This window comes from Lynx rufus, unplaced genomic scaffold (assembly GCF_022079265.1).
Source record: "Lynx rufus isolate CCGP_SWC_20201006 ecotype Redwood Valley unplaced genomic scaffold, mLynRuf1.p SCAF_1, whole genome shotgun sequence".
NCBI lineage: Eukaryota > Metazoa > Chordata > Mammalia > Carnivora > Felidae > Lynx > Lynx rufus.
In genome coordinates, this window is record NW_025814823.1 from 172,281,860 (window position 1) to 172,308,195 (window position 26,336).

The window sequence follows — 26,336 nt, forward strand, 5'->3', positions numbered from 1 at the left end:
TTTTATTCCAGGGTTAGAACTCAGTCAACTTGATTTACTTTAAAATGCTGAGCATAGGGGTAGCTGGGTGGCTCAGTCAGTTGAGCATCTGACTCTTGATTTTGGCTCAGGTCATGATCCCAGGGTTGTGGGATCGAGCCCTGCATCTGGCTCCACACAGCATGGAGCCTGCTGTCTCTTCCCTGCTCAGTTTCTGTCTCTCACTCTAAAAAAAAAAAAAATAATAGTAATTTAAAAAATAAAATGCTGAGCATAGCAGCAAGATAAACATGGCCATGTAGAGATGTGAAGCCTTTAAACTGAGAGATATCATGGTATAGAAAAATTATCTGTAGGTAAATTATTAATGAACCATTTATATCTTTGTTGTATTTTGTCAGAATGAAATTTTATAAATTGTTGTAGAACTTCAAAATCACATACATGTAGAGTATCTTATTTTCAGAGTATAAGAAAGAATTAGAAATAAAAACTCAGATTGACACATTTCATAACTTAATTGGAAGATTTAATTATTAAATATATTTGGTTAATGAAAAGAATATATAACTGAGATAGTGACAGAAACAGAAGTGGGTCAAGTAACAACCTCCCTGAAATGGCATAGTTGCTCATTGATAAATATTTTCTTTTCACTTATATCACCATAGAACATTTCACCTCTAATAAATAATCCTTTAATGTTTCCAAAATCTTAAAATGTTTTTAAAAATAATGTGTGGTTATATAATATAAATAATTTTTAAAACCAAATTTCCAAGACTTATAAATGCAAATGAGTATTCTCTCCTTCAAAATACATATTAATTGTAAAAACTGCCATTTCTCAAAACATTTTCTGAAATATTTAGAATTGCTCTGCAGTTGTGTTACATTTTTGTTTTGTTTTGTTTTGTTTTTTAAGTCTTTGAAATTGAGAACTACTTCCGTAAGGTTGTATGCAGTACTCAGCTCCAGGCAGTCATTCCTACTCCAACAACTAAGAAACACTGGATAAAATACAAAAATCATACTTTAAAAGACCTTGGAGAACTGTGGAGTCATCAAGGGGTATATTAACTAAAATTCATAAGAGGAAAGATCTCTTTCTAGAGCAGAGATCACTGGTGATTTTCTTCCCCATGGATATTTACTGATTCTGAATACAGACTGCTGTTAATTACTGGCACAAGCAGGACTCCATTGGAGGAAAGAAACTGTCACAACTCTTGACAAATGTGGGCAGATGTGAAGTATTGACATATAGAGGAGCTCCAAATGCATGGCTAGTTTTCCCCAATGGCATTGGCTGAGTCTTGTGAAGGATGCTGGGGATGGACTAGGAAAGCTGAATATTGGGAGGCAAAGTCCTGCTGTGAGAAGGACACATTATTTTCACACAGGAGGTCTCCTTCACAAGACATTTGCCAGATTTTTAATTTGTGGAGCAGACTAAAGACCTAAGCTCACTGCATCCAAGGGACAGAACTTTTAGGGCTAAGGAGTCAGGTACCACCTGAGAATAAGGCTGAGCTAGAAAAGCAAAGTGAATATTCTTTAATCTTGAAATGCTTGGGAGACACAGACTTAAGGTAGGTAGGCCCTGTATCAAATATGGCTAGTTTTTCTTTTAAGATAAATGTCAGATTTGGGAGCTGTATAGGGAAGGAGGCTAAGGGCTAAGGAGACAGAAACCTATATTATTTTCAGTCTAAATTTAGGGGAGAGACACATTTACAGAACTTGGCGAATCAAATTGATGTAAATTTTGCTTGAACTGCACCTGCGGCCCATTTTTAGTTCCTGACTGAATGGAGATCAGACTCCAGTAGTGGAAAACGCAAATGCTAAGAGAAAATATGTCTTAAGTCTCTCTTGTTCTTGTATACGTAACGATTGGCATACAGTTAAAAGTTACAAGAAATGCAGGAAACGAAAATGATAAATGAAGAGAACAGATAGTTAATAGAAGCAAATCCAAAGGTGATCCAGATGTTGGAATTAGGAAAGACTTTAATGTAATTATTGTAAATGTCTTGAGAAAAAGAAAAGATGGGTAAAGTGGATGAAAAGTCAGAAAATTTAGACAAAGAATTGTAATCTATAATTAAAAAGATATTCTAGAACTGAGAAATAGTTTTACTAATAACTTACTGGATTGGGCATGTAAACACAGAATTAATGGAACTAGTGAGAAGACAGAATTAGTGAACATGTAAAAAGGTCAATAGGAAATACCCAAATTAAAGCACAGAAAAATAAAAAAAAATGTGAGTAAAAAACTATATGTAAGAGTTATGAAGGACACAGATAGATACAGGCAAATATAATTGAAGAGGAGCCAGAAAGGGCAGGGGAAGAGAATGGAGTGAAAGTAATATTTAAAGAGATAGTTGCTGAGAATTAGTGTAAAGTTGCAAAGTTACAAAGACATGTGATAATTGATTAGACTAGTAGACTAGCAGAAATAGAGTTGAGAAAAATAGCCATACATATTTGGTCACTTGATTTATGACCAAGGCATCCCTGCACTTCATTGGGGCAAGGGTGGTCTTTTCAACAAGTGGTTCAGGGGCAATTAAATATTTGTATAAAGAAAAAAGTAAAGAGTTCAGAGCCTTACCTCTTATCATATGCAAAAATTAATTCAAGTTGGATTATAGACCTTTGTCTTTGTGAAAGACAAAATAGTGGCTTCCAGAAGGAAACATAGGGAACAGCTTCATGTTTTTAAAGTAGACAAAGATTTTGGGGCACCTGGGTGGCTCAGTCGGTTAAGCATCTACCTTTGGCTCCGGTCATGATCTCACGGTTCCTGAGTTTGATCCCCGCATCAGGCTCTGTGCTGACAGCTTGGAGCCTGGAGCCTGCTTCGAATTCTGTGTCTTCTTCCATCTCTGCCCCTCCCCCACTTGTGCTCTGTCTCTGTGTCTCAAAAATAAATGTAAAAAAAATTTTTTTTTTAAATAATAAAGTAGGCAAAGATTTCTTAAATAGAATGACAAAGCACTAACCATAAAAGAAAAACATAGGGGCGCCTGGGTGGCGCAGTCGGTTAAGCGTCCGACTTCAGCCAGGTCACGATCTCGCGGTCCTTGAGTTCGAGCCCCGCGTCAGGCTCTGGGCTGATGGCTCAGAGCCTGGAGCCTGCTTCCGATTCTGTGTCTCCCTCTCTCTCTGCCCCTCCCCCGTTCATGCTCTGTCTCTCTCTGTCCCAAAAATAAATAAACGTTGAAAAAAAAAAATTTATAAAAGAAAAACATAATCCCTTAAAACCAAGAACTTCTGTTAATGTTTTTAGAAGAAAATATAGGACAGTATCTTTGACGTTGGGTAGGCAAGATTTCTCAGGACACGTAAAGGACTAAACAAAAAAAAAGGTATAAAATAGACTCCATCAAATTAAAGACTAAAATTAAAATCTTTTCAAAAAACTTCATTAAGAAAATGAAAAGGCAAGCCATGGGTTACAAGAAAATATTTACAATACATATATCTAATGAAGAACTCAGTATGGATAGATAAAGAATTTTTGCAAACCAGTAACCAAAAAAAAAAAAAAAAAAAAAATCCAATTTAAAGAATATGGCCAAAAGTTTGAAAAGACAATTCAAAAAGAGAGATAAATGGCCAGTAAGCACATGAAAAGGGGTTCAACATCCCTTATCATCAGGGAAATGCAGATATCATTTCACTCCACTCAAATCACTAAAATTAAAAAGACTGATCATGCATACAGTGGAACATCAGGATGCTCATACATTGCTGGTAGGAGTATAAAATAGTACAGCCAGGTTGGAAAACAGACAGTTCTTTTAAAGTTAAATCCTATGACTTAGCATTTTAACTCCCAGATATGTACTCGAGAAGTGACTGCATGTGTTCACTAAAAGATACATGCAAGAATGTGCATAATAGCATTCTTCATAATAGCCTCCAAACAAGTAACAACCCAAATGCCCACTAGGAGGATAAAGGATAAATCCACTTGGGTTTATTCATACAATGGACTACTGTACAGCATTGAAAAACCGTGAATTGATACATGTAATAGCATGGATGAATCTCATAAATGTTTGGTGAGCAAAAAACATGAGACACAAAAGATTATATGTTGTATGAGTCCATTTATATGAAGTGCACAAACATGCTAAACTAATTGAAAGTCTCAAAACTTTTTTAAACCTTAAATTTCAACAATTTTATTTACCTCTATGGTTACAGTTTTTATCAATAGATTTTTTTTTTTAATGTTTCTTTATTTTTGAGAGAGAGTGAGCAAGTAAGGGAAGGGCAGAGAGAGAGAGAGGGAGACAGAAGCTTGGAAGCAGGCTCTGTGCTGTCAGTACAGAGCCTGATGTGGACTTGAACTCACGAACTGTGAGATCATGACCTGAGCTGGTCAGACGCTTAACCAACTAAGCCACCCAGCTGCCCCTCAATAGATTTCTAACCATATGTACAGAAACTTTTTGAAAAAGCTCTTGTTACAAATTGTGCATATTCAATATTTTTAAAAATTAAGAAATAGAGACCAGTAAAAAGATATCAAAATCATCCATTAAAAATTCTTTTTTAAATCAGATAACCTTTGACAGTGTATAGATTTTTCTCTCTGCACATTATATGCAGACATGCATTTGATGGGATTATATTTTGCAGCATGCTTCTTAAAAATTGTATGTACTGGGGCACCTGAGTGGCTCAGTTGGTTAAGTGTCCGACTTCGGCTCAGGTCATGATTTGCGGTTTTTGGGTTCAAGCCCCATGTCGAGTTCTTTGCTGACAGCTCAGAGCTTAGAGCCTGCTTTGGATTCGGTTTCTCCCTCTCTCTCTCTGCCCCTCCCCTGCTCACACTCTGTCTCTCTCAAAAATGAATTTTTTAAAAATTGTTTTTAATTTTGTGTATCATCATAGTCTTTTCATATCAATAGTTTTAATATTACTGTAGTTGCATAGTATTCCATTATATGGCTAATTGCCATAAGTTTAATTAATTTTTATTGTTGGATATCCAAGTTTACGTGGCCTTGTAATTTGATTTTGATTTTAAGTTTTTTGCTTATTATTTTTAATTTTGAAAAGTTAGGCATATGTCCTATGATATGCCAAGGATTTCTTTTAGTTGTTGTTTTTGGACTTTTTCATCTTTATACCTTTTCTAAAAACAGTATTTTTTTAATACTCATTGTTTAAAAATTACAAAACAAAAAAAATGAAAAAATTGCTTGTAATTCCAGCTTTTTAGAATACCACTGTTAACATCTTGATAATTGTTTTCAGCATCAGCATCACCTGGGAACTTGTTGAAAATGAGGATTTACAGACTGTATCCCAGGCTTACTGAATGAGCAGTCTGTGGTGCAATAGGCTTATCAGGTGATTCTGATCCATACTGAAATTTCAGACCCACACCTGTAGACTGTGGAGAAGAATCTTGTATGGAGGCCTGATCAGAACTATGCTTTAAAAGGCTTAGTCTGATAGTTCTATGCATGGTAGGACTACATAGGAGATTATTTAATAGTTTTGGGGGGGTTAATAACCAGGATGATGACAGTAAGAATAGAAAAGAGATGGTTCTAAGAGATACTAGAGGTTGAAGACAGAATTTGATAACCGATTGGTTATATGAAGGAGATGATGCTAAGGACTAAGCCTAAAAGGAAGAAAAGGCCGTTTACATTTAATTAAGAGGATACAAGGCAGAGAACAGGTTGTAGTAGCTCAAAATGATAGTTCTGGACATATATATCATCCAGGTATAAGGTGTCTATCAGTCATATTGGGAAAGTGAATCTGAAGTTTGCAATTGATTAGAGACATATGATTTGAAGTTACCTGCAGAAGGATAGTTGTTGAATTGTGAGGCTGGGGAGTATAAGAAATACTTATTAAAGGGCCATTGAAGCACTACAAGTAGTAGCCCTGGATGGAAGGAGAATCGGGATCCTGAGAAACACAGATAGCCTAGAATGATAGTTCTCAAACCTTATGGAAGGAATGGTGTCCTGAAGTTTATAGCAGACATTTTAGAGTATTCATTCAAGTATCACATCACTATACACATTTGTTCCTGTCCCACAGATGTGATACATTTTGGCCTTAATAATTTGAACGTGAGTATCTATCACCTCCATGTTCCTTTCAACCACCAATGTGGTCTGTTATTTGAAGGTCAGATTGTAAGTCCACAGGCTATTTCTTGTTAACATAGGGATTCTTTTTTTAATGTTGATAATGTCACTGTCAAGGTAAACCAGTAAAGTTGTTTTTGCTGCATTCACTTTTTGACAGATTTCCTTTCCACTCTGTTTATGGATCATTTTCATTTTGGAGAATATTGCCCATAGTTACAAGGTCATACATGTTCAAGAACATTGTCCTGTGTTTGGAAACCTAATTGGTCAACAAGACTTTGCTGGGAACTTGAATGGAATGCCCCGGAATATGAAAAATACAATATAAATTATTAAGGAACATGCAGAAAAAATTGGTAGAAAATGACAGTTTCCAGCATTCTTTGAGGAAAATTTATCAAGAGATGAACTTAGATGGGAAAGAAATTGCTTCAAAAGTCAGGAGGCAGTAAGCAAGAATATAGTCATTTCATTATTGGGTGAATGTAATTTAGTATGCTAGAATATATTTAAATACGGTATATAGAAACTTGAATATTTGTTAGGATGTTAAATAAGACAGCATGTTATAATTGTTAATTTGGTGTTTTTCATGGTCATGTTGCAGGCTTCAGAGACATGGATTCTAAACATATAACTAGCTTTTGCAGCTTGGGCAGGACTTTTGAGTCTTGCTTGACCCATCCGAAAAATGAAAATAATTCACCTTGTATTGTTTTAAAAGTTAGAGATAATGTATCTTAACTGTTCCATATAGTATCTTGCATAGAGACTCCCCATAATCTCCGTTATCACTCCAAATATCACTGTTGTTATTGAGATATAATTTATTATTCATCATTAATAATAGGTAATATATGTAGAGTGCTTTACAGCTTAAGATACATTTTCACATTGGTCTGAAATAACTTTTTTCCCTAGCCTACCTAAATGCCAGGAAACTTAGAAGCATATCTTCAAGAAATTATTTAGAATTTTGTCATGTTAATATATTGTGTTCTTTTTTACAGGAAGTACTTAAACAGCTACAAGGAAGTATTGAAGATGAAGCTATGGCTTCTTCTGGACAGATTGATTTATTAGAGCGTCTCAAAGGTAGATTTTTTTTAAGTATTTTAAAGTAATTTTTAAGCTCCAGTTGTCAACTTTAGGTGTGTATATCCAAATACAGCTTCCCTTGAGCATTGGTTTCAGTTTTGTTGGTATAACAGCCTTATCTATTAGGGTTAGTTGTTAAAATACAAATACATAAAATGTCTCTTTGTCATTCCTTCAGTTAGACATTTAACTGGCTTTGAATAAATTATTTTAGATTTCTTATTTGATTATTTTTCAGCTCTTTTTAAAGCTCATTTCTATTATGCCAGTCACTAAATAGGCCTTTAGTAAGCTGTATGGGACAGACTGGGCTTATTTCCTTACTTGAAGGAATAAATGCCCTTCTCTGTTCCATCCAGGATAGAAATGCTTTGTCTTGTCACATATAGAAGCTGATTATATGCCATTTTTAGTAGAATTTTAAAAGAGTATCTTTCTCATTTTGTTGCTTAAAAATTCAAATACCAAAACAGGTAAAGTGCTTAATGATAATTGAAACTTGGCTGAGAAATTACCTTTGGGTCCTAAAATATGTTATTATTTAGCAGGAATCTGAGGAAAGATACTTTGTCTGATTTTCCTTTAACACACTCCTTTTCCCCCTGATTCAAGCTGACTTTGGAGGGAAAGTTTAGTCATTCAGTTTCTTAATAATTGTTTATTCAGTCATGTGTATTTGTGCCTTCCTCTGTTACAAATTTAGAGTTGCAGTGAACACTTTTTTTTTTTAAGACTTGATATTTGTATATATTGCATTTATATCTGGAACTAGCAGTCAGCGAATATCTAGGAGCATCAGCGTTTGTGATAAGGATTTTCTCTGTTCCCTGCATAAATTTGCTACTCCTACAGGCATTATGTAATATAATGTATATGCAATTATATTATGGGTTAAAATTTGAGGACTAAAACATGAACCTAATATTTTATTTAATTGCATTAGCAATATTTTAGCCACTTTAAAGCAATTGTTATATAAAAACTTGTCTCTCTTTTATTTAGAACTTAATTTAGATAGCAGTAATTTCCCTGGAGTGAAACTACGCTCAAAAATGTCCCTCCGTTCTTATGGAAGCCGCGAAGGATCTGTATCTAGTCGTTCAGGAGAGTGCAGTCCTGTTCCTATGGGTTCGTTTCCAAAAAGAGGGTTTGTAAATGGAAGCAGAGAAAATACTGGTTATTTAGAAGAACTTGAGAAAGAAAGGTAACTTTTCTTCATTAAATAGTAAACTTGAATGTTCAATTTTTTCCATTATTTTGTCATTTTGTAAATACAAGATAGGAATTTATGAAGCATGTATGGCAGATGATCACTAACACTTAAGAGAGCATTTGCATTTATTAATTCAAAAATAGTATGTTACTGATCATACTTATATTAAATCTAAAAATGTAAAGAGGCAAATTTAAATCTGAAAATGTAACAGAGGCAATTCCTGGGATTCTAAGTTGTGTACTTTGTTACTTAAATGCTTCAAGTGCCCTGTATAGATGATCATAATAGTTACATCAAGTTAAAATATGTAACTGATTTTTAATTGAATTTCTTGTTACCTTTTGAAATAAATTCAATAACTCCAGAGCCAGTATAAGGTAACTTTCCATTAGGGATGGCCTATTACAAGTGGCCACAAATGAAACATTCCTTTATTTTTTTGTTTGTTTATTTATTTTGAGGGAGAGAGTGATTGCATGGGGGCACACAGGTTGGGGAGGGACAGAGAGAGGAGGGGAGGAGATTGGGTGGTGGGGGTGGAGAAAGAGAGAGAATTCCAAGCAGGACACAGAGCTCGAATGCAAGAACTCTGAGATCATGACCTGAGCCGAAATCAAGAGTTGGACCGTTAACCTCCTGAGCCACCCAGGCGCCCCTGAAACGCTTCTTAATTTATCTGTTTCAGTGTCTTAAAAAAACATTACTTGACATATATTATGAGTCTGGTTTCTCATAGCTAATGTGTTAACTTCTTCTCTTACTGAAGTTAAAATCATCTCACTACAAATACCAGAATATCTATCACCAAATACCAGAATATCTATCACCCACCAAGAACTTTTTCAAATGTTTTGTAAAAGGTTATGAATTCCTTAATGCATAAATATCTTATTTTTATATTCCTAAAAATTCTATTAAACTTGAAGAAATATTAAAATGTATAAACATTACATATTAGCTCTGCCATCTCGATCATGTCATTAAATTTGGTATTGCTTTCTCCTGTAAAAGAGGAACATGGTTCTACCTTGCAGAGTTGTAAAAAGTGATTATTAGTGTAAAAATGTCCAGCATATCTAACCGAAAGGCAAAAGACCTTTTGCTGCTCTCTCTCTGGTTTTAGGTGTGTCCATCTGTAAAAATAGGTTAATCTTCTGGACCAGAAATAGTGTTAAGCTTTCTTTCATCTTGAGTTTACATGAGTCTCTGCTTCTTACCTCGAGCCAGGAATGTTTCTGTCTGACCCTATAGGAAACACTGTTGTGAATAACAAGCATCTACCATCTTCCATCTCTGTCCCCTTTGAACTCTATTAAGAAACAGAGGATTTGTGAGCATACCATCTTTCCTAGGAACTAACTTTGCATCACATAGATAAAGCCCTGAGTTTATTAGCAGAGAGAGAGAGAAGAGAGTGTGTGTGTAGTTCTGATTTATCTTGTGCCCTCTTGGTTCTCACTGTGTTGGAGGGAGGTAAAAATTGAGTCCTTGATTGTATGACAGAATCTTTATTTTGCTGTCACACTCATTTGCTAGTTCAGATAGGTCTAAGGTCAAACTCATTTTCCTTCTTCATTATCAATGTCATTGATGAGAAATTTAATACCAATCTGATTCTCATTCCTTTGTAGGTAGCCATTTTCCCCTCTTTTGAAGCTTTTAGAATGCCTCAGTATACATGTTTTCTTCATTCATTATGCTGGATAATCACTGTGCCCTTTTGATCCAGAAATATATTTCCTTCAACTTTTGAAAATTCTGTTACGTGATTTCTTTGATGACTTTCTCCTCTCTCTTTTTTATTCTTTCTTTCCCTCTCTTAAATCATAGATTCACTCTCTTTGTCTCTTTTTTTCTTGTTTTCTTTATTGCCCAAGATAAGTGCTAGAAAGTAGTCAAGCCAGGACTCAAACCCAGCTACACAGCTCTGTAATCTTTTTGAACCTCAGTTTTCCAATCTGAGGAGTGAGCCTAAGAATAACTACCTCAAAGGGTATTGTGAGGATTAAACTAGATTTAAAAAATAATCTCAAAATAAATAAACTTTTGAGAAAAAAATTAAAAATAGGGCTTCTGGGTGGCTCGGTTGAGTGTCTGACTCTTGCTTTCAGTTCAGGTCATGATCTTGTGGTTCATGAGTTCAAGCCCCATATCATGCTTTGTGTTGGCGGTGTGGAGCCTGCTTGGGATTCTCTTCCCCCACCCCATCTCTCTCTCTGTCTCTCTCTCTCTCTCTCTCTCTCTCTCTGTCACACACACACACACACACACACACACACACACACTAAATAAACTTAAAAAAAAAGAAATTAAAAAATATTTAGAACTGTGTCTGGTCCTTAGAACATTCAATAAGTGTAGGCTATCATCATGTTAGCTATTCACTCATTTAACAAATATTTATTAAATACCTAATATATACATGCCATGCTCTTTTAGATGACCCTAAGTTAGAAGACTAAGAAGGCACAAGATTTGCTTTTTAAAGAAAATTGTTAATAATCACTAAATAAGCCCAAACCTAAAGAGCTATCTGTCTCTGGGTCTAGACCTAGTTTTATTTCTGAGCCTTAAACAGTGTTGTCAACCACTATCATTTAACCACTTGTTAACTTTTGGCTCAAGACATTGTGAGCTTGGCTTCCTCAGAGCATTTTATCACAGTTTGACCTTAACCTTAACAATAACAGCTTGTCCCTCTTCTCCCTAGCCTCCCCTCCACCGTCATCACTAACATTGGCCTATCAATTTAAGCACTTTTAACATCCAGCTGTTACTTAATGATGAGCCCATTTATTGGAGAGTAATCAGAGGAAATAGCAGCATCACCATCTATCTCTCTCTTCATGACCTCTAAGTCCTGGTAGGTCCTGTGGGTTCTCACCAGGAAACACTGAAAAATGAAATCAGATCTCATCTTTATGCCAGCTTGTGAAAGGAGTTTAGGTTTTCTCCTGTGCTTTCTCCTGCTTCTGTCGTCAGAAATGGGAGGGATGAGGTAGATTCTCATTAGTCTGCACCTCCCCCAACATTGCTACAATCGTAAGCAGGGGCTTACTGTCTTTCCATGGATTCCCTCACTACTAAGCTTGCCACATCAAAAATGAAGGCATATTTCTTATTTTTTAAATTGTTTCTCAGTAATGGAAAGGGAATTTTAGCAAGAATAGAACCTTTCACATTCACATGTATATATATTTTGCAAAACAATATAATCAAACGGAATTTTAAAGTAACAGTTTTAAAGTGGAGATCATCTCTGTAAATGAGCAAACCCCAGAAGCCATAATAGAAAATATCCACAAATTTGACTATAAAAAAAAAATTCAAAATTTGCTACATGGCAAAAGCATTATAAACAAAGTTTAAAGACCAGTGATAAACAGAGAAAATACATTTACAACCCATATAACTGACAAAGTACAATCATTCTTAATATGGATGAGGTCCTATAAATAAGTAAGAAAAAGTTACAGGCAAGGAAATACAAATGGTTTTCAAATTGAATAATTGCTTATCCTGGGGCGACTGCGTGGCTCAGTCAGCTAAGCATCCAACTTCGCCTCAGGTCATGATCTTGGCGATTCACAAGTTCACTGCTCAGAGCCTAGAGCCTGCTTTGGACTCTGTGTCTCCCTTTCTCTCTGCTCCTGTCTCTGTCTCTGTCTCTCTCTCTCAAAAATAAAAATAAAAACATTAAAAAAATAAAGAAAAAGTGCTTAACCTTACTAAGAGAAATCAAATTAAAACTGTAGTTGATATACCATTAAAAAAACTGCATATGCGGGGCGCCTGGGTGGCGCAGTCGGTTAAGCGTCCGACTTCAGCCAGGTCACGATCTCGCGGTCCGTGAGTTCGAGCCCCGCGTCAGGCTCTGGGCTGATGGCTCAGAGCCTGGAGCCTGTTTCCGATTCTGTGTCTCCCTCTCTCTCTGCCCCTCCCCCGTTCATGCTCTGTCTCTCTCTGTCCCAAAAATAAATAAACGTTGAAAAAAAATTAAAAAAAAAAAACTGCATATGCAAAAATAAAGATTGATAAAACATTATCAAGTGAAAGTGGTAGGGGTATAAGTTGGTATAACAATGTAATAAGAACGGTAAGTTAAAATTTTACATACCCTAGGAATTTATCTTAAATACATGCTTGCACATTTGTGAAATGGGGTTATATATAAGGATATTCAGTGCAGCATTGTTTATAATAGCAAAAATTTTGAAAGGCCCTATGTTCCTTCTAAAACAAAACTAGTTACAGGGTATCCCATTATAGATTCATCAATACTCTGCAGCTAGCAAAAAAGATGTAGGACCTTTTTATGTTCTGACATAGAATGATCTCCCAAGATAGATTTTTAAGTGAAAAAAAGGTTAATAGGATAATACATAGAATAACATGCTACTGTTCATGTTTAAAAATGTACATGTGGGGTGCCTGGGTGGCTCAGTTGGTTGAGCTTCTGACTTTGGCTCAGCTTCTCATGGTCTGTGAGTTCGATTGAGCCCCGCGTCGGGCTCTGTGCTGACAGCTCAGAGCCTGGAACCTGCTTCAGATTCTGTGTCTCCCTCTCTCTGACCCTCCCCCGTTCATGCTGTGTCTCTGTCTCAAAACATAAAAATAAAACATTAAAAAAAAATTTTAAATGTACATGTAAGTGTACACATAGATTCTTACATTTTTATAGAATATCTCTGGGAAATATACACCAGGAAATGATAATAGAGGTCACTTTGGGAAAGAGCCACATGATAGGAAATCACAGACTTTTTGTACCTACTGAGTTTTATCCCAAATTAACACTCTTATTTTGCATTTATGTTTATAATGATCAGATATAGAGTATCTTGATATTGTTATTGAAGACATTGATTGGGTTGCCCAGGAATTACATAACAAATTCTTCAAATTCCAAACTAAGAAAAAGTTTCTCTGAGAATAACTTATTATTGTTGTACAGTAACAGTATATTTCTTTTTTTGTTATTAAGTTTCTGCAACTAATTTTTTTTAATTCTAATACAGTTAACATATAGTGTTATGTTATTTTCAGGTGTACAGTAGTGATTCAACAGGTCTGTACATTACTCAGTGCTCATCATGATAGGTGTACTCTTAAATCACCCTTCATGTATTTCACCCATTCCCCCCCCAACCTCCTCTCTGGTAATCATCAGTTTGTTCTCTCCAGTTAAGAGTCTGTTTTTTGGTTTGCCTCTTTTTGCTTTGTTCATTTTTGTTCCATAAATTCCACATGAGTGAAATCATGTGGTATGTGTTTGTCTTTTTTGACTGACTTATTTCACTTAACATTATACTCTCTAGATCTATCCATGTCATTGTGAATGGCAAGATTTCATTCTTTTTTATGGTTGAGTAATCCATAGTATGTATGTGTGTATATATATGTGTGTATACACACACACACACACACACATCTCCATTCTTCTTTTTTTTTCAATATAAAGTTTATTATTAAATTGGTCTCCATACAACACCCAGTGCTCATCCCAAAAGGTGCCCTCCTCAATACCCATCACCCACCCTCCCCTCCCTCCCACCCCCCATCAACCCTCAGTTCTCAGTTTTTAACAGTCTCTTATGCTTTGGCTCTCTTCCACTCTAACCTCTTTTTTTTTTTTTCCTTCCCGTCCCCCATGGGTTTCTGTTAAGTTTCTCAAGATCCACATAAGAGTGAAACCATATGGTATCTGTCTTTCTCTGTATGGCTTATTTCACTTAGCATCACACTCTCCAGTTCCATCCATGTTGCTACAAAGGGCCATATTTCATTCTTTCTCATTGCCACGTAGTACTCCATTGTTTGTTTTTTTTTTTCTCTCCATTCTTCTTAATCTGTTCATCTATCGTTGGACACGAGTTGCTTCCATAATTTGGCTATTGTAAATAATACTACACTAAACACAGGGTGCATGTATCTTTTCAAATTAGTGTTTTCATTATTCCTTGGGTAAATACCCAGTAGTGCAATTGCTGGATTGGAGGGTAGTTCTATTTTTAATTTTTTGAGGAACCTCCATACTGTTTTCCAGGGTGACTGCACCAGTTTACATTCCCACCAACAGTGCATGAGCATTCCTTTTCCTCACCAACACTTGTTGTTTCTTGTTTTTTATTTTAGCCATTTTGATAGGTTTGAGGTGATATCTCATTGTAGTTTTGATTTGCATTTCTCTGATGATGAGTGATGTTGAGCATTGTTTCATGTGTCTGTTGGCCATCTGTATGTCTTCTTTGGAGAAATACACAGTGACAAAATATTTCTTGTTATTTTGGCTGCTGAGAAGCTGAAAGCCATGTCTGTCCAGTGCAGTGGCTTCCTATACTCTAGGTTTGTTTTTTTGTATAATTATTGTTTTTTTTCACTCCTCTATTATGCTTTTTATTCTTATATTCACTTTGAGTTTTGTTATATGTGTACTTTTTTCTGTAAACTATCATATTCTTAGACTATGCTAAATGTGAAGAAAGCCTTTGGTTGAAATGTGAACATTCTAGTTAGGATGTTTAACATCTTATTTAGGTGGAAAAGTAAAAAACTTTAATACTCAAATTTTAATGATTATAAAATTTTAAGTCCCACCTTCAAAAATCTAAAATCACTAAGTTTTCTGCTTCTTCATTAATAGTACTTTAGTTTAAAAAGAGAACATTACAATTACAGCTGATAAGAATTACTGTTATGTATTCTGTTAGCATTTTGTAAACTTCCCCTTTTTTTTGAAAAACAGATCATTACTTCTTGCTGATCTTGACAAAGAAGAAAAGGAAAAAGACTGGTATTATGCTCAACTTCAGAATCTCACTAAAAGAATAGATAGTCTTCCTTTAACTGAAAATGTAAGTAACTTAGCTTATTTTAGACTTTAGTAACTTGATCTTTTAAAAATACCTGTTACCCATTAAAAATTCAGGATAACTGCGTTTTTAGTTTTCTGTAAACTGTACTATGTTTTATCTAACTTTAAACTCAAATGTATAATAGTTAATGAATTTTTGTTTGTAAAGGTGATAAAACTTCATTATGCTCAAGCAAATAATTTGTTTTCAGCCCCTAATTAAGAAAATCTATTAAGTTTGAATTTTAAAGGACTCAGGATTCAACTAGGCAACTGGTTTTTTATTCTGTCTAATTACCAAACATACTCTGTAGAATTGTTTATTACCATCTATTTTTTTTTAACCATAGTACATGCCATATAGTTTTTGCGATTAAAGTGTCTTTGAAAAGAATTTAACTGCTATTCCAGTTATTATAAATGACAAAAGCTGTTGGCAAGGATCTTAGGACTTTTTACAAGTACTAAAATTTGGTTTGCAAATATAACTATGTGAAAAAAATTTAATCTTGTCAGATTTTCTTTCCCCACACAAGCTCTCCATGTCAACTAATTTATTCATGGGATGACACATGTAAGAGTATTTCAGAATGTTCTGGAATACATTAATAATCTTAAACAAAATTATATTTTACCGTTATCCATAAATACTTTTTACAGTTTAAAAAAAAAATAGGTTAATTAAAATTATATTGTCCTTGGGGCGCCTGGGTGGCTCAGAGGGTTAAGCCTTGGACTTCAGCTCAGGTCATGATCTCACAGTTCGTGAGTTCAAGCCCCGTGTTGGGCTCTGTGCTGACAGCTCAGAGACTGGAGCCTGCTTTGGATTCTGTGTCTCCCTCTCTCTCTGCTCCTTCCCCACTCATTGTCTATCTCTCTCTCTCTCTCAAAAATAAAGAAACGTTAGAAAATATTTTTAAAAAATATATTGTTCTCTCTTAGCTTAGATTTTTCATTTTCTAATGACATTTTTGAGAGAATATAACAAATGAAAAAGCAAAAGTAGAAAGAAGGAACACAGGGTGCCTGGGTGGCTCAGTCAGTTAAGCCTCTGACTCCAGCTTAGGTCCTGATTTCATGGTTCATGAATTTGAACCCCACATCATGCTCTCTGCTGTCAGTAAAGAGCCTGCTTTGGATCCTCTGCCCCCCTCTGTTTTTGCCCCTCCCCCACTCGCTCACTTTGTCAAAAATAAACATTTTTCAAAAAGGAAGAAGGATTGCTTTTTTCAAAACATGTACTTAGCCAGGTTTCCTCATGGGCATTGTCTGGCAGGAGCTGGAACCAGAAGCTTAAATGCACTATCTCCTAGAACAATCATACAAGATTTTGAGAGGAAGAGAAAGGATCTCTTTTCCTGATAGTGTCCTTGACATCTTCTGGGGAGTTAAGGAGACTCAGATAGTGAAAGAACAGTTAATGGAAAGTTCTTGGATTCAGGGATTAGGAACTCAGGAAGGTTTGGTGGGATTTTTACTCTTAAATAAAAAATACCTAAGCATATTGCTCTCCATTCACTTTGGTAATTAGAACAAAAAAATTTAGAGTCCAGTTGTCTACATGTAATCAGGTTTAAGAAAGTGCTTAGATATATGTGACAACTTAAGAGAATAACTGGTTAATATCTGAAACAGAGATGAGTTGTCAAATAAATTATTCCCATATTTATTAAATAACCATTTATTTATTGGCATATATAAGACACTATAGACCATTTGGCAACATTAGCAAATGTAAACTGCATGTATATCATAAATATTTTTTTTAATTTCACAGTTTTTGCATTTATATTGGGAAGCAAGAACACATTCATTTGCAAATACCAAGATATTAGACATTGCTTTTAAAACATCAGATCTAAACCACATTATTGCAACATACTTTGTCATGTTTACCTTTTTATTTTTTGCAGGGCACTTTGGAAAGTGGAGGATAAGTAAGTGGAGTTAGAACTGGCTCATTGGGAATTAGAAATAACATACAGACTAATTCATCTGTGTTGCAACCCATAACTTGGGTATGCCTATAGAAATACATTCTCCATAGAGTGTCATCTGCATTTTTGAAAGGGAAAAGGGTGAGAGTTCCCCTAACTTAACTCACAAAGTAGTTTGGAATCCTTGGACCTACAGAATGTCGTTCTGAGTCAGACACAGGTCTGACACAGCTCTTTGCTAGGCATATAGAGCATAAAAAAATCTATAGCTCTTCCTCATTTCCTTCATGGCCCATTATCATTTTATTTAATCATATTTTAGCTATTACCACTTGTGTTTGTTTTTTTTTTTTTTACATTCATTTACTTAGAGATTGAGAGAGAGAGAGAGAGAGAGAGAGAGAGAGAGAGAGAGCATGAGCAGGAGAGGGGCAGAGAGAGAATCCCAAGCAGGCTCTGAGCTGTCAGTGCATAGCCTGACATGGCGTTTGATCTCACAAACCGTGAGATCAGACGTGAGCCGAAATCAGGAGTCAGACATTTAACTGACTGAGCCACCCAAGCATGTGTTTATAAGTTTCATTACCTTGTCCTTTTCATCCTTTTGTATGTCTAGCAGTTATCTTAGTGCCCGGGATTTTAACTATAGGGTTAATTGATTTTTTAATGAATTAACACCCTCCTGTATGAAGAACTTCTTTTTGTTTATTTCAGTTTTGCTTTTTTGAATTACCAAAAAGTTTGTGTTGTCTTGCAATATGTGATTATCTATATTATGTAAAAGCTTTTCCTTGTCCCATTTTCTTCATTTTGCAAATGGGGAGAGTTTCTTTGTTTAATCTGCATGTTTATAACAATCCTTAAATTGAGATACAAACTTAAGGATGATGGATGGTTTCTTGATTTTTCTATGTTGTCCACATTAACATGCTAGTTTTTAGTAATTAAAGTAGTACCCCCTCAGTGCAGAGGATAATAGGGAACTGAAGATAGGCTTACCCTTACTGGACCAGTTACGTATTTTAAATGAATCAGTACAATTTAAGTAAAGCCATTTGTGGCTACAGGGCAGTAAAAGTTTCAAACTCAGTATTTCACATCAGGGACGCAGACTGAGCCCAGCACCTATAATCAAATTTTAGGACTCCTGGAAGAACAAAATAATCTTGTTATATGTAGTAACTTACATATTTGATATTCATTTTCTTTTTAGGCATTAATATGCTTTTTTGTTTTTACTGATAAACTTATGAGATATTAGCATTTCAATTTAATTTGTGGTTTTAGTTTTCCTTACAAACAGATATGACCAGAAGACAATTGGAATATGAAGCAAGGCAAATCAGAGTTGCAATGGAAGAACAACTAGGTACTTGCCAGGATATGGAGAAAAGAGCACAGGTAACTTATTATTAAATTATAAAACAGCACAGGCTAGAGGAGAGCTATTAAGAATGTGATGAATTATAGCTTTGTTAACATTGATTAAATTTTATTATTAAAGATATTTATAAGTCTACCTTCACTTAGGCACTGTTTCAGAATAATAATTTATTATGGCTGCTGCGCATCATAACCAATGTTCATGTGATTCTGCCTCAACCGTATTTCATTTCCCTGATTCTGTTCTACTGTGCCTTGGAATAGTAAGAGAGAAAAAGTGTTAGATGCTGGTCATCTGGTAGCTGATAGTTAACTTCACTTCTCCTTTGAGATTTTTGCTTCTTGTAATCTAAGTATGTGTAATGACATTCAGAATATTTCACTGCTCTTTAAGTTGTACACAAAAAAGGGAAGACCTCCCTTAAAGAAAGTAGGAAGGAAATATAGAAAGAGGACACAGGGAGAGGTGAAATGAGTTGGATGGAGAACATTCCCATATTTCTACCTCAATTGATGTCAAGAAAAGAATATTAAATAGCTTTGCTATTTGTCAAGCATTTTCATACATTATTGAATTTAGCACTTTGTATTTACACAAGTGTATTACTCGCTAATATTTTAAGCCCTGACAAGGCCTTACCGTTTGCCTTGTCTGTTTCAAAGCAAGGATGGGCATCAAGAAAGAAAAACAAAAAAAGGAAAACTTTTACAACAAACTGGGAGGAAAACATTATTTTAAAGATTTTATTTAAGGGAATAGTCAATAAAAGGGAGGGCCTACATTTGTATGTATGGTATAAATACATTTTTTATTCCAAGAAGTTTATGGTTTTAAAATCACTAATACAAGACATTTTACATCCCCAAACTGTAGTTTTTATCTTTTATATGGTAGTTTCCTAAACACAATGTATATTTGCTTTATGCTAGAGTATGGTGGTAGACTAAGGAGATACTTAAGCCCCAGTACCATGACATATTTTGTAGTCCATACCTGTTATTTTCACAATGAGGCTAGAGGCTCAACTAATATATCTATATTACTTATGTTATGATACATGCATATAATAACTTTTGTTAATTTCCTCTCACTACCTCCCCCATCTGTTCAAATTAACATCTTAAATGCCAAAAGTAAACTTTAAGGGGCTCCTGGGTGGCTCAGTCAGTTAAGTGTCCGACTTCGACTCAGGTCATGATCTCACGGTTTGTGAGTTCGAGCCCTACATCAGGCTCAGTGCTGGCAGCCCAGAGCCTGGAGCTTGCTTCTGATTCTGTGTCTCCCTATCTCTATTCCTCCCCTGTTCATGCTCTGCCTCTCTCTCTCTCTCTCAAAAACAAATAAACATTAAAAAAAAAATTTTTTTTTTAAAAAGTAAAACTTTAAAAATAAGCCTTTCAGTAGAAAATATATATGAATATCTTTCTAATATTGGGGTAAAAAAGGATTTCTTAAGCAAGATATAGAATACTATTTGTAAAAGAAAAAACTGATAAGTTTCATTGTATTAAAATTCAGAATTTATCGGGTACCTTAAAAATACATAAATTTTGGGTTTGCAGTTACATGGATGAAACTAGAGGGTATTATGCTAAATGAAATTAGTCAGAGAAAGACAGATATCATATCACTTAACTCATGTGGAATTTAAGATACAAAACAGATGAACATAGGGGAAGGGAAGCAAAAATAATACAAAACAAGGAGGGGGACAAAACATAAGAGACTCTTAAATACAGAAAACAGCTGAGGGTTGCTTGAAGGGTTGTGGGTGGGGGGATGGGCTAAATTGCTAAGGGGCATTAAGGAAGACACTTGTTGGGATGAGCAGTGGGTATTCTACATAGGGGATGAATCACTGGAATCTACTCCTAAAATCATCATTGCACAATATGCTAACTAACTTGGATGTAAATTAAAAAATAAATAAGATATAAAAATACATAAATTTGGGGGGAAATGGTAAATAGCTCAGTAAATATATAGGTACAGCTAGCAACTTATTTGGGAGAAGAGAAATTAAATTAGATCCCTAATTCAAACCTTGTATACGAAAAATTACAAATGGGAGTGCCTGGGTGGCTCATTCGGTTAAGCATCTGACTTCGGCTGAGGTCATGATCTCACGGCTCGTGGGTTTAAGCCCCATGTCGGACTCTGTGCTGACAGCTTGGGAGTCTGGAGCCTGCTTTGGATTCTGTCCTCTCTCTCTGTCCCTTCCCTGCTTATGCGCGCTCTCTCTCTCTCTCTCTCTCTCTCTCTCTCTCTCTGTCTCTCTCAAAAATAAATAAAATTTAAAAAAAAGAAAAAGAAAAATTACAAATGGATTGAATATCTTAGTGTGAAAAATAAACCTAAAACTAATGGAAGAAAATACAGGACAACAAATGTAATTTTTCATAAAATTTCAAAATATTCTGCAGAAGATAAACTAAGGGAAAATATTTTTAACACATAAAGGGGAAAAAAGTCACTATCCCTATAATGCAAGAATTCCTACAAACTAAGAAAAAAAAAGACATCTTTTTTTTAATGGGTAGAGGATATAATCATTTTATTGAAAAGAAAATGCAAGTGATTAGTAAAAACATACAAATGACTGGTAAGCAGTTTAGGGAAATTCAAAATAAAATCCATTCTTGCTCATGACTGTGAGATTGTCAGTCTCCAACTATCTCTGTTAACAGTTTGGTTATTTATTTTGCTTTTTATTTGTTTACTACATATTTGGGCAGCTAATGGTGCCTACCACCTACTGGTGGTGGTCCCTACTCTCCTATACACATGTACACAAAGGCTGGGGAAATGTCCATCAAGTTGTTAATGGAGCTAACTTCTAGGGACTGGGGATTGGTAGGCTGAAAGTTCCTCACACTTCCATTTTACCGTAATTTTTTGTAATTGTGTGGATAATATAGTTTGTATGTTTCCTGGTTGATGGCCATTTAGGTTGTAATTTTTCACTGTTTAAACAGCTCTGATAAACATACTTATTCATATCTTGTAAGAGTTGTGCAAGAGTTTCTCTTAGTTAACAATCAGCGAACTTTTTCTTAAAGGGTCATAAAAAAAAATCTCATTCTTTGTGGGCCATATGATCTCTGTCACAGCTTCTCAACTCTGCTTTTGTAGCAACATAGATGTTAGTATGTAAGCAAATAGGCATGGCTGTGCTTCAGTAAAACTTAATTCACAAAAACAGATGGCTAACAGGCCCTAATTTGTTGACTTCAGCTCTGTAGTATATATACCTAAAAGCAGCATTGCCGGCCATAACATATGAGTGTTTTGAACTAGTGTTTGCCAAATTGCACTCAAAATGATTTTATCGATTTACATTTCTACTAGTAGAGGTCTCTGTGAGTCACGCTTTATAATAGTAAGTGGGCAATGAAACATCAGCTTGTTATTTAATTTATATTTTCTTGAATACTACTGAAGTTGAATATCTTTTCATATATTTATTAGACTGTGGATTTTCTTTCTGTTACTTGTTCATCTTTTTCCCATTTTCCATTATGTTAAATGTCTTACTCTTTAATATTTGAGAGATGTATTAATATCCTCTTGATACCGATCTATTACAGATAATATACACCACATCTCCTCCCTGCAAAATCCATTACCTGTTTTAGATTTGTGATAACAAAACTTAATTTTTGTTATAGAGCTAATTAATTATATATTGCCATATTTGTGCTTTCTGTGAATTATTTGTACATCTTTTCTTATCCTGGAGTCATAAAGTTACTTTCATATTATTTCTAGTAGTTCTAATGTTTTATTTTTGCAATTAGGTCTTTAATTCATCTCCAAAATATAATCATGTATGTTTTAGAGGTAGGGATCTAATTTTACATAAATACAAGTATATATGATTTTATATGTATGTGTGTGTAATTATTCAATATATAACTTACATATTAAATAATATGTTGGTTTTTATTAATACTATATGGTCAGTTATATATAACATATATGCAGATACATATACATACATGCATATTTATGTTTTTAACAAAATTACCTATTTATTTGATATTCCACTGTTCCCCATTGATTGCTAATGAATTCCATCTCTGGCATGTGGTAAGTTTGTATTTGCTGGATATTTCTAGATTCTGTTCCACTGATCTATTTTAATTTCTCTGTGCCTGCACTCATACCACATTTGTTTTATAAATCTTGGTACCTGGTAGAGTGAGTTGTCCTATTTTTGTAAAAATGTAGTTATATTCTGTCTTACTACTCTTCCATCTGAAATTTCATATCAGCTTGCTAATTCAAAGAAAAAATGCCTAGTGCATTTTTTGTTATAGCCACATTGAATTTATGAATTAATTTGAGGAGAATTCATATCTTTACAATACAAAGATTGGTTCTTGGTTAAAAGGATGGACTCTGGAGCCAGACCTCCTGGGTTCTAATCCCAGACCTGCTACCTACCTGCACTGATTTTGGGTAAATTCTCTACCTCGGTTTTCTCATTGATAAAGTATAATGCAAAACTGAAATGTGAGAATTAAATGAGTTAATACATGTAAGAGCACTTAAAGTCTGGCACATGCTAAACACTAAGCAGTATGTATTAGGTGTTATTAATTTTATATCTCCATTCATTTAGGTGTTATTTTTGTTATAAAGTTTTGTAGTGTTCTCTATAAAAATTTTATACATTTTAAAAATTTATTCCTAGATATTACGTAGTTTTTGTTACTGTTATGAATGGAATTTAATTATCCAGCAACCTTCTTGAACTCTTTCATTAAATTGTCTCAGTAGTTTAAGACTTTCTTACATTTTTCTTGCATTTTCCATATGAACTGTTCATTGTTTGCAAAATAATGATAATTTTGTGTGTCCTTTTCAGTTTTTTTTCTCTTTATATTGCATAAGAACTCTAGTACGTCTTTGAATAAGAAGCAGTGATACTGTGTACTCAAAAGTTTTTGATAGTTACCCTTTCTCAAGTTAAGGAATTTACCTGCTATTACTCATTTGTTGAGAATTATCCTGAATCTGTTTTGAACTCTATTACTGTTATAATTTTTTAAAATCAGTTTTTCAAAAGTCATACTAACTACCTACCCTTGAATTGTTAGTAAGCATAATTTCATAAATATTCGAGGGTATCATACAAAAAAAGAACTACTACTGGCTTCTTCCATTTTCATTTTCAGAAACAGAAACACAGGGGTTGTATTACTAGAAATCCTCTACTTCATGGGGCACCTGGGTGGCTCAGTTAAACATCTGATGCTTGATCTCAGCTCAGGTCATGATCTCACATTTTGTGAGTTTGAACCCCCTGTTGGGCTCTGCACTGATAACACAGAGCCTGCTTGGAATTATCTCGCTCTCCCTCTCTCATTCTGCCCGTCCTCTGTTCCTGCTCTCTCGTTCTCCCTCAAAATAAATAAAATTAGAAAAAGAAAGAAACAAAGAAAGAAAGAAAGAAAGAAAGAGAAAGAAAGAGAAAGAAAGAAAGAAAGAAAGAAAGAAAGAAAGAAAGAAAGAAAGAAAGGTCAATCCTTTATCTCGGTGGATATCAAGACATAGACTGACTTCAAGATTTACTGACATATTGACAGTACAGAAATCAAGAGAGATATTAGTTACAGTCTCCTACTATCATCTTCTAAATATTAAAATTTTTAATTTAAGATTTTACTGGTGGATCCCCCACCCCTGGGCTTTGCATCTATGGAGCTCCTCAGGCAGCTTCACTCTGGGCACTGCCCCCCAACTCTGTGCTTTAGGAGATCTGCCCTCTCCAATACTGTCTTGGCAACAGCCCATGCAAGGCAGTGCCACGGACTTGGCAGTGTGCAGGCAGATCCTATGGTGGCAAGCACCACTCCAGAGTGACTCCTACCCTGGAAAAAGGGGAAGATAACCACAAATACCAGTCAAAGGAGGCCCCAGAAGTGGACCGGAGGCAGACAAGTGCTCTGACTACAGGTCCTGCCCACCAACAGAACCTTCTCAGGACAACACAGGGAAAACACCCAGCAGTTTGGTGCTACTGTATCTCTAGCACACATGTGGTCTGACTCAACCCAAGCCCAAGGCATACAAGGACTAGTCCACTAATACCACAGGAACCAGATTCTGCCCACAACAAGCCAAAGACAGCCATTGCAGATGACTGCACTAGACGAAAAAAGCATCTCAGCTGCAACAGCAGAGCACATGCATCACACATAGGAGACACCCCTGAAGCATCAGGTTCTGGTGAATTAGGGACACTGCACAGCAGGGCACTACTGGACCTCTTCTTCATAAGGCCATTACTTTCAAATGCAGAAGATGTAGCTGTCTTTCCTAACATACAGAAGCAGACATAGAAAGTAAGACAAAATGAGACCGAGGACTATGTCCAAAATGAAACAAAAGGACAAAATCACAAGAGACCTAAGTAAAACGGAGATATGCAATATGCCTGAGAATTCAAAGAACCAATCATTAATATACTCACTAGACTTGAGAAAAAAGTGGGGGACATCAGTGAGACCCTTAATGTGATATGAAAGACCCAATCAGAGATGAACACAATAAATGAAATTAAAAATACACTAGAGGGAATAAGTAGTAGAAGCACAAGAACAGATAAGCAACTTGGAGGACAGAGTAATGGGAAGTGACCAAGCTGAGCACATGAGAGAAAAAAAATATTATGCAAAATGAGAATAAGCTTAGGGAACTCAGCAACATCATCAAGAATAATAATATTCTCATTATAGGGATCCCATAAAGAGAAAAGGAGGCAAAAAAAATTTATTTGAAGAAATAATAACTGAAAACTTACTGAATCTGGGGAAGGAAACAGAAATCCAAATCCAGGAGGCATAGAGATCCCCCAACAAAATCAGTCCAAGAAGGTCTATACCAAGACACATAGTAATTAAGATGGCAAAAGGTAGTGATAAAGAGGGGTGCCTGGGTGGCTCCCTGGTTAAGCATCCAACTCTGGATTTCAGCTCAGGTCATGATCTCACGGTATTGAGAGCAAGCCCCACATTGGGCTTTGCATTGAGTGTGGAGCCTATTTGGGATTCTCTCTCTCTCCCTCTCTCTCTCTGCCCCCCACCTCAAATATATAAATGGTTTTAAAAAGTGATAAAGAGAAAATTTTTAAAGCAGCAAGAGAAAAGAAAGCAGTTACATATAAGGGAAACTCTATAGGCTGTTAGCTGATTTTTCAGCACAAACTTTGCTGGCCAGAAGGGAGAAGCATGATATATTCAAACTGCAGCCAAGAATACTCTATCCAGTAAGGCTATCATTCAGAATAGCAGAAGTAAAGAGTTTCCCAAACAAAAAGGAATTCATGACCACTAAACCAGCCCTACAAGAAAAGTTAAAGGAGACTCTTCAAGTGGAAAGGAAAGACCATAAGCAAGAGTAAGGAAAGTAGGAAGCACAGAAATAGTAAAGAAATAAGTATATCTATAAAAATCAGTCAAGGGACTCACTAAATGAAAGCATGTAAAGTATGATACCATCTACCTAAAATGAAGAAAGGAAAGGAGTGGGTTCAAACTTAAGTGACCATCATCCTAATACAGACTGCTGTATACAGAAGATGTTACATACAAGCTGAATGGTAACTACAAATCAAAAACAAGTAATAAATATGCAAGAAATAGAGGAATCCAACTATATCACGAAAGAAAGCCAACTAATCTTGAGAAAAAAGAGCAAGAGAAGAAACAAATGGGGAAAAACT

The 26,336-nt window shown here is 35.3% G+C and overlaps 1 protein-coding gene across 3 annotated transcripts in view; it reads left to right on the forward strand.

Moving 5' to 3' along the window:
• Window positions 1-26,336, forward strand: part of APC (APC regulator of WNT signaling pathway) — a 150,018-nt gene that overhangs the window by 75,084 nt on the left and 48,598 nt on the right. For all 3 annotated transcript variants that reach the window (XM_047090223.1, XM_047090232.1, XM_047090242.1), the window contains exons 3-6: window positions 7,130-7,214; window positions 8,220-8,421; window positions 15,179-15,287; window positions 18,511-18,624. In XM_047090223.1, coding sequence (XP_046946179.1) covers window positions 7,130-7,214; window positions 8,220-8,421; window positions 15,179-15,287; window positions 18,511-18,624 — 510 coding nt within the window. The remainder of the gene's footprint in view (window positions 1-7,129; window positions 7,215-8,219; window positions 8,422-15,178; window positions 15,288-18,510; window positions 18,625-26,336) is intronic.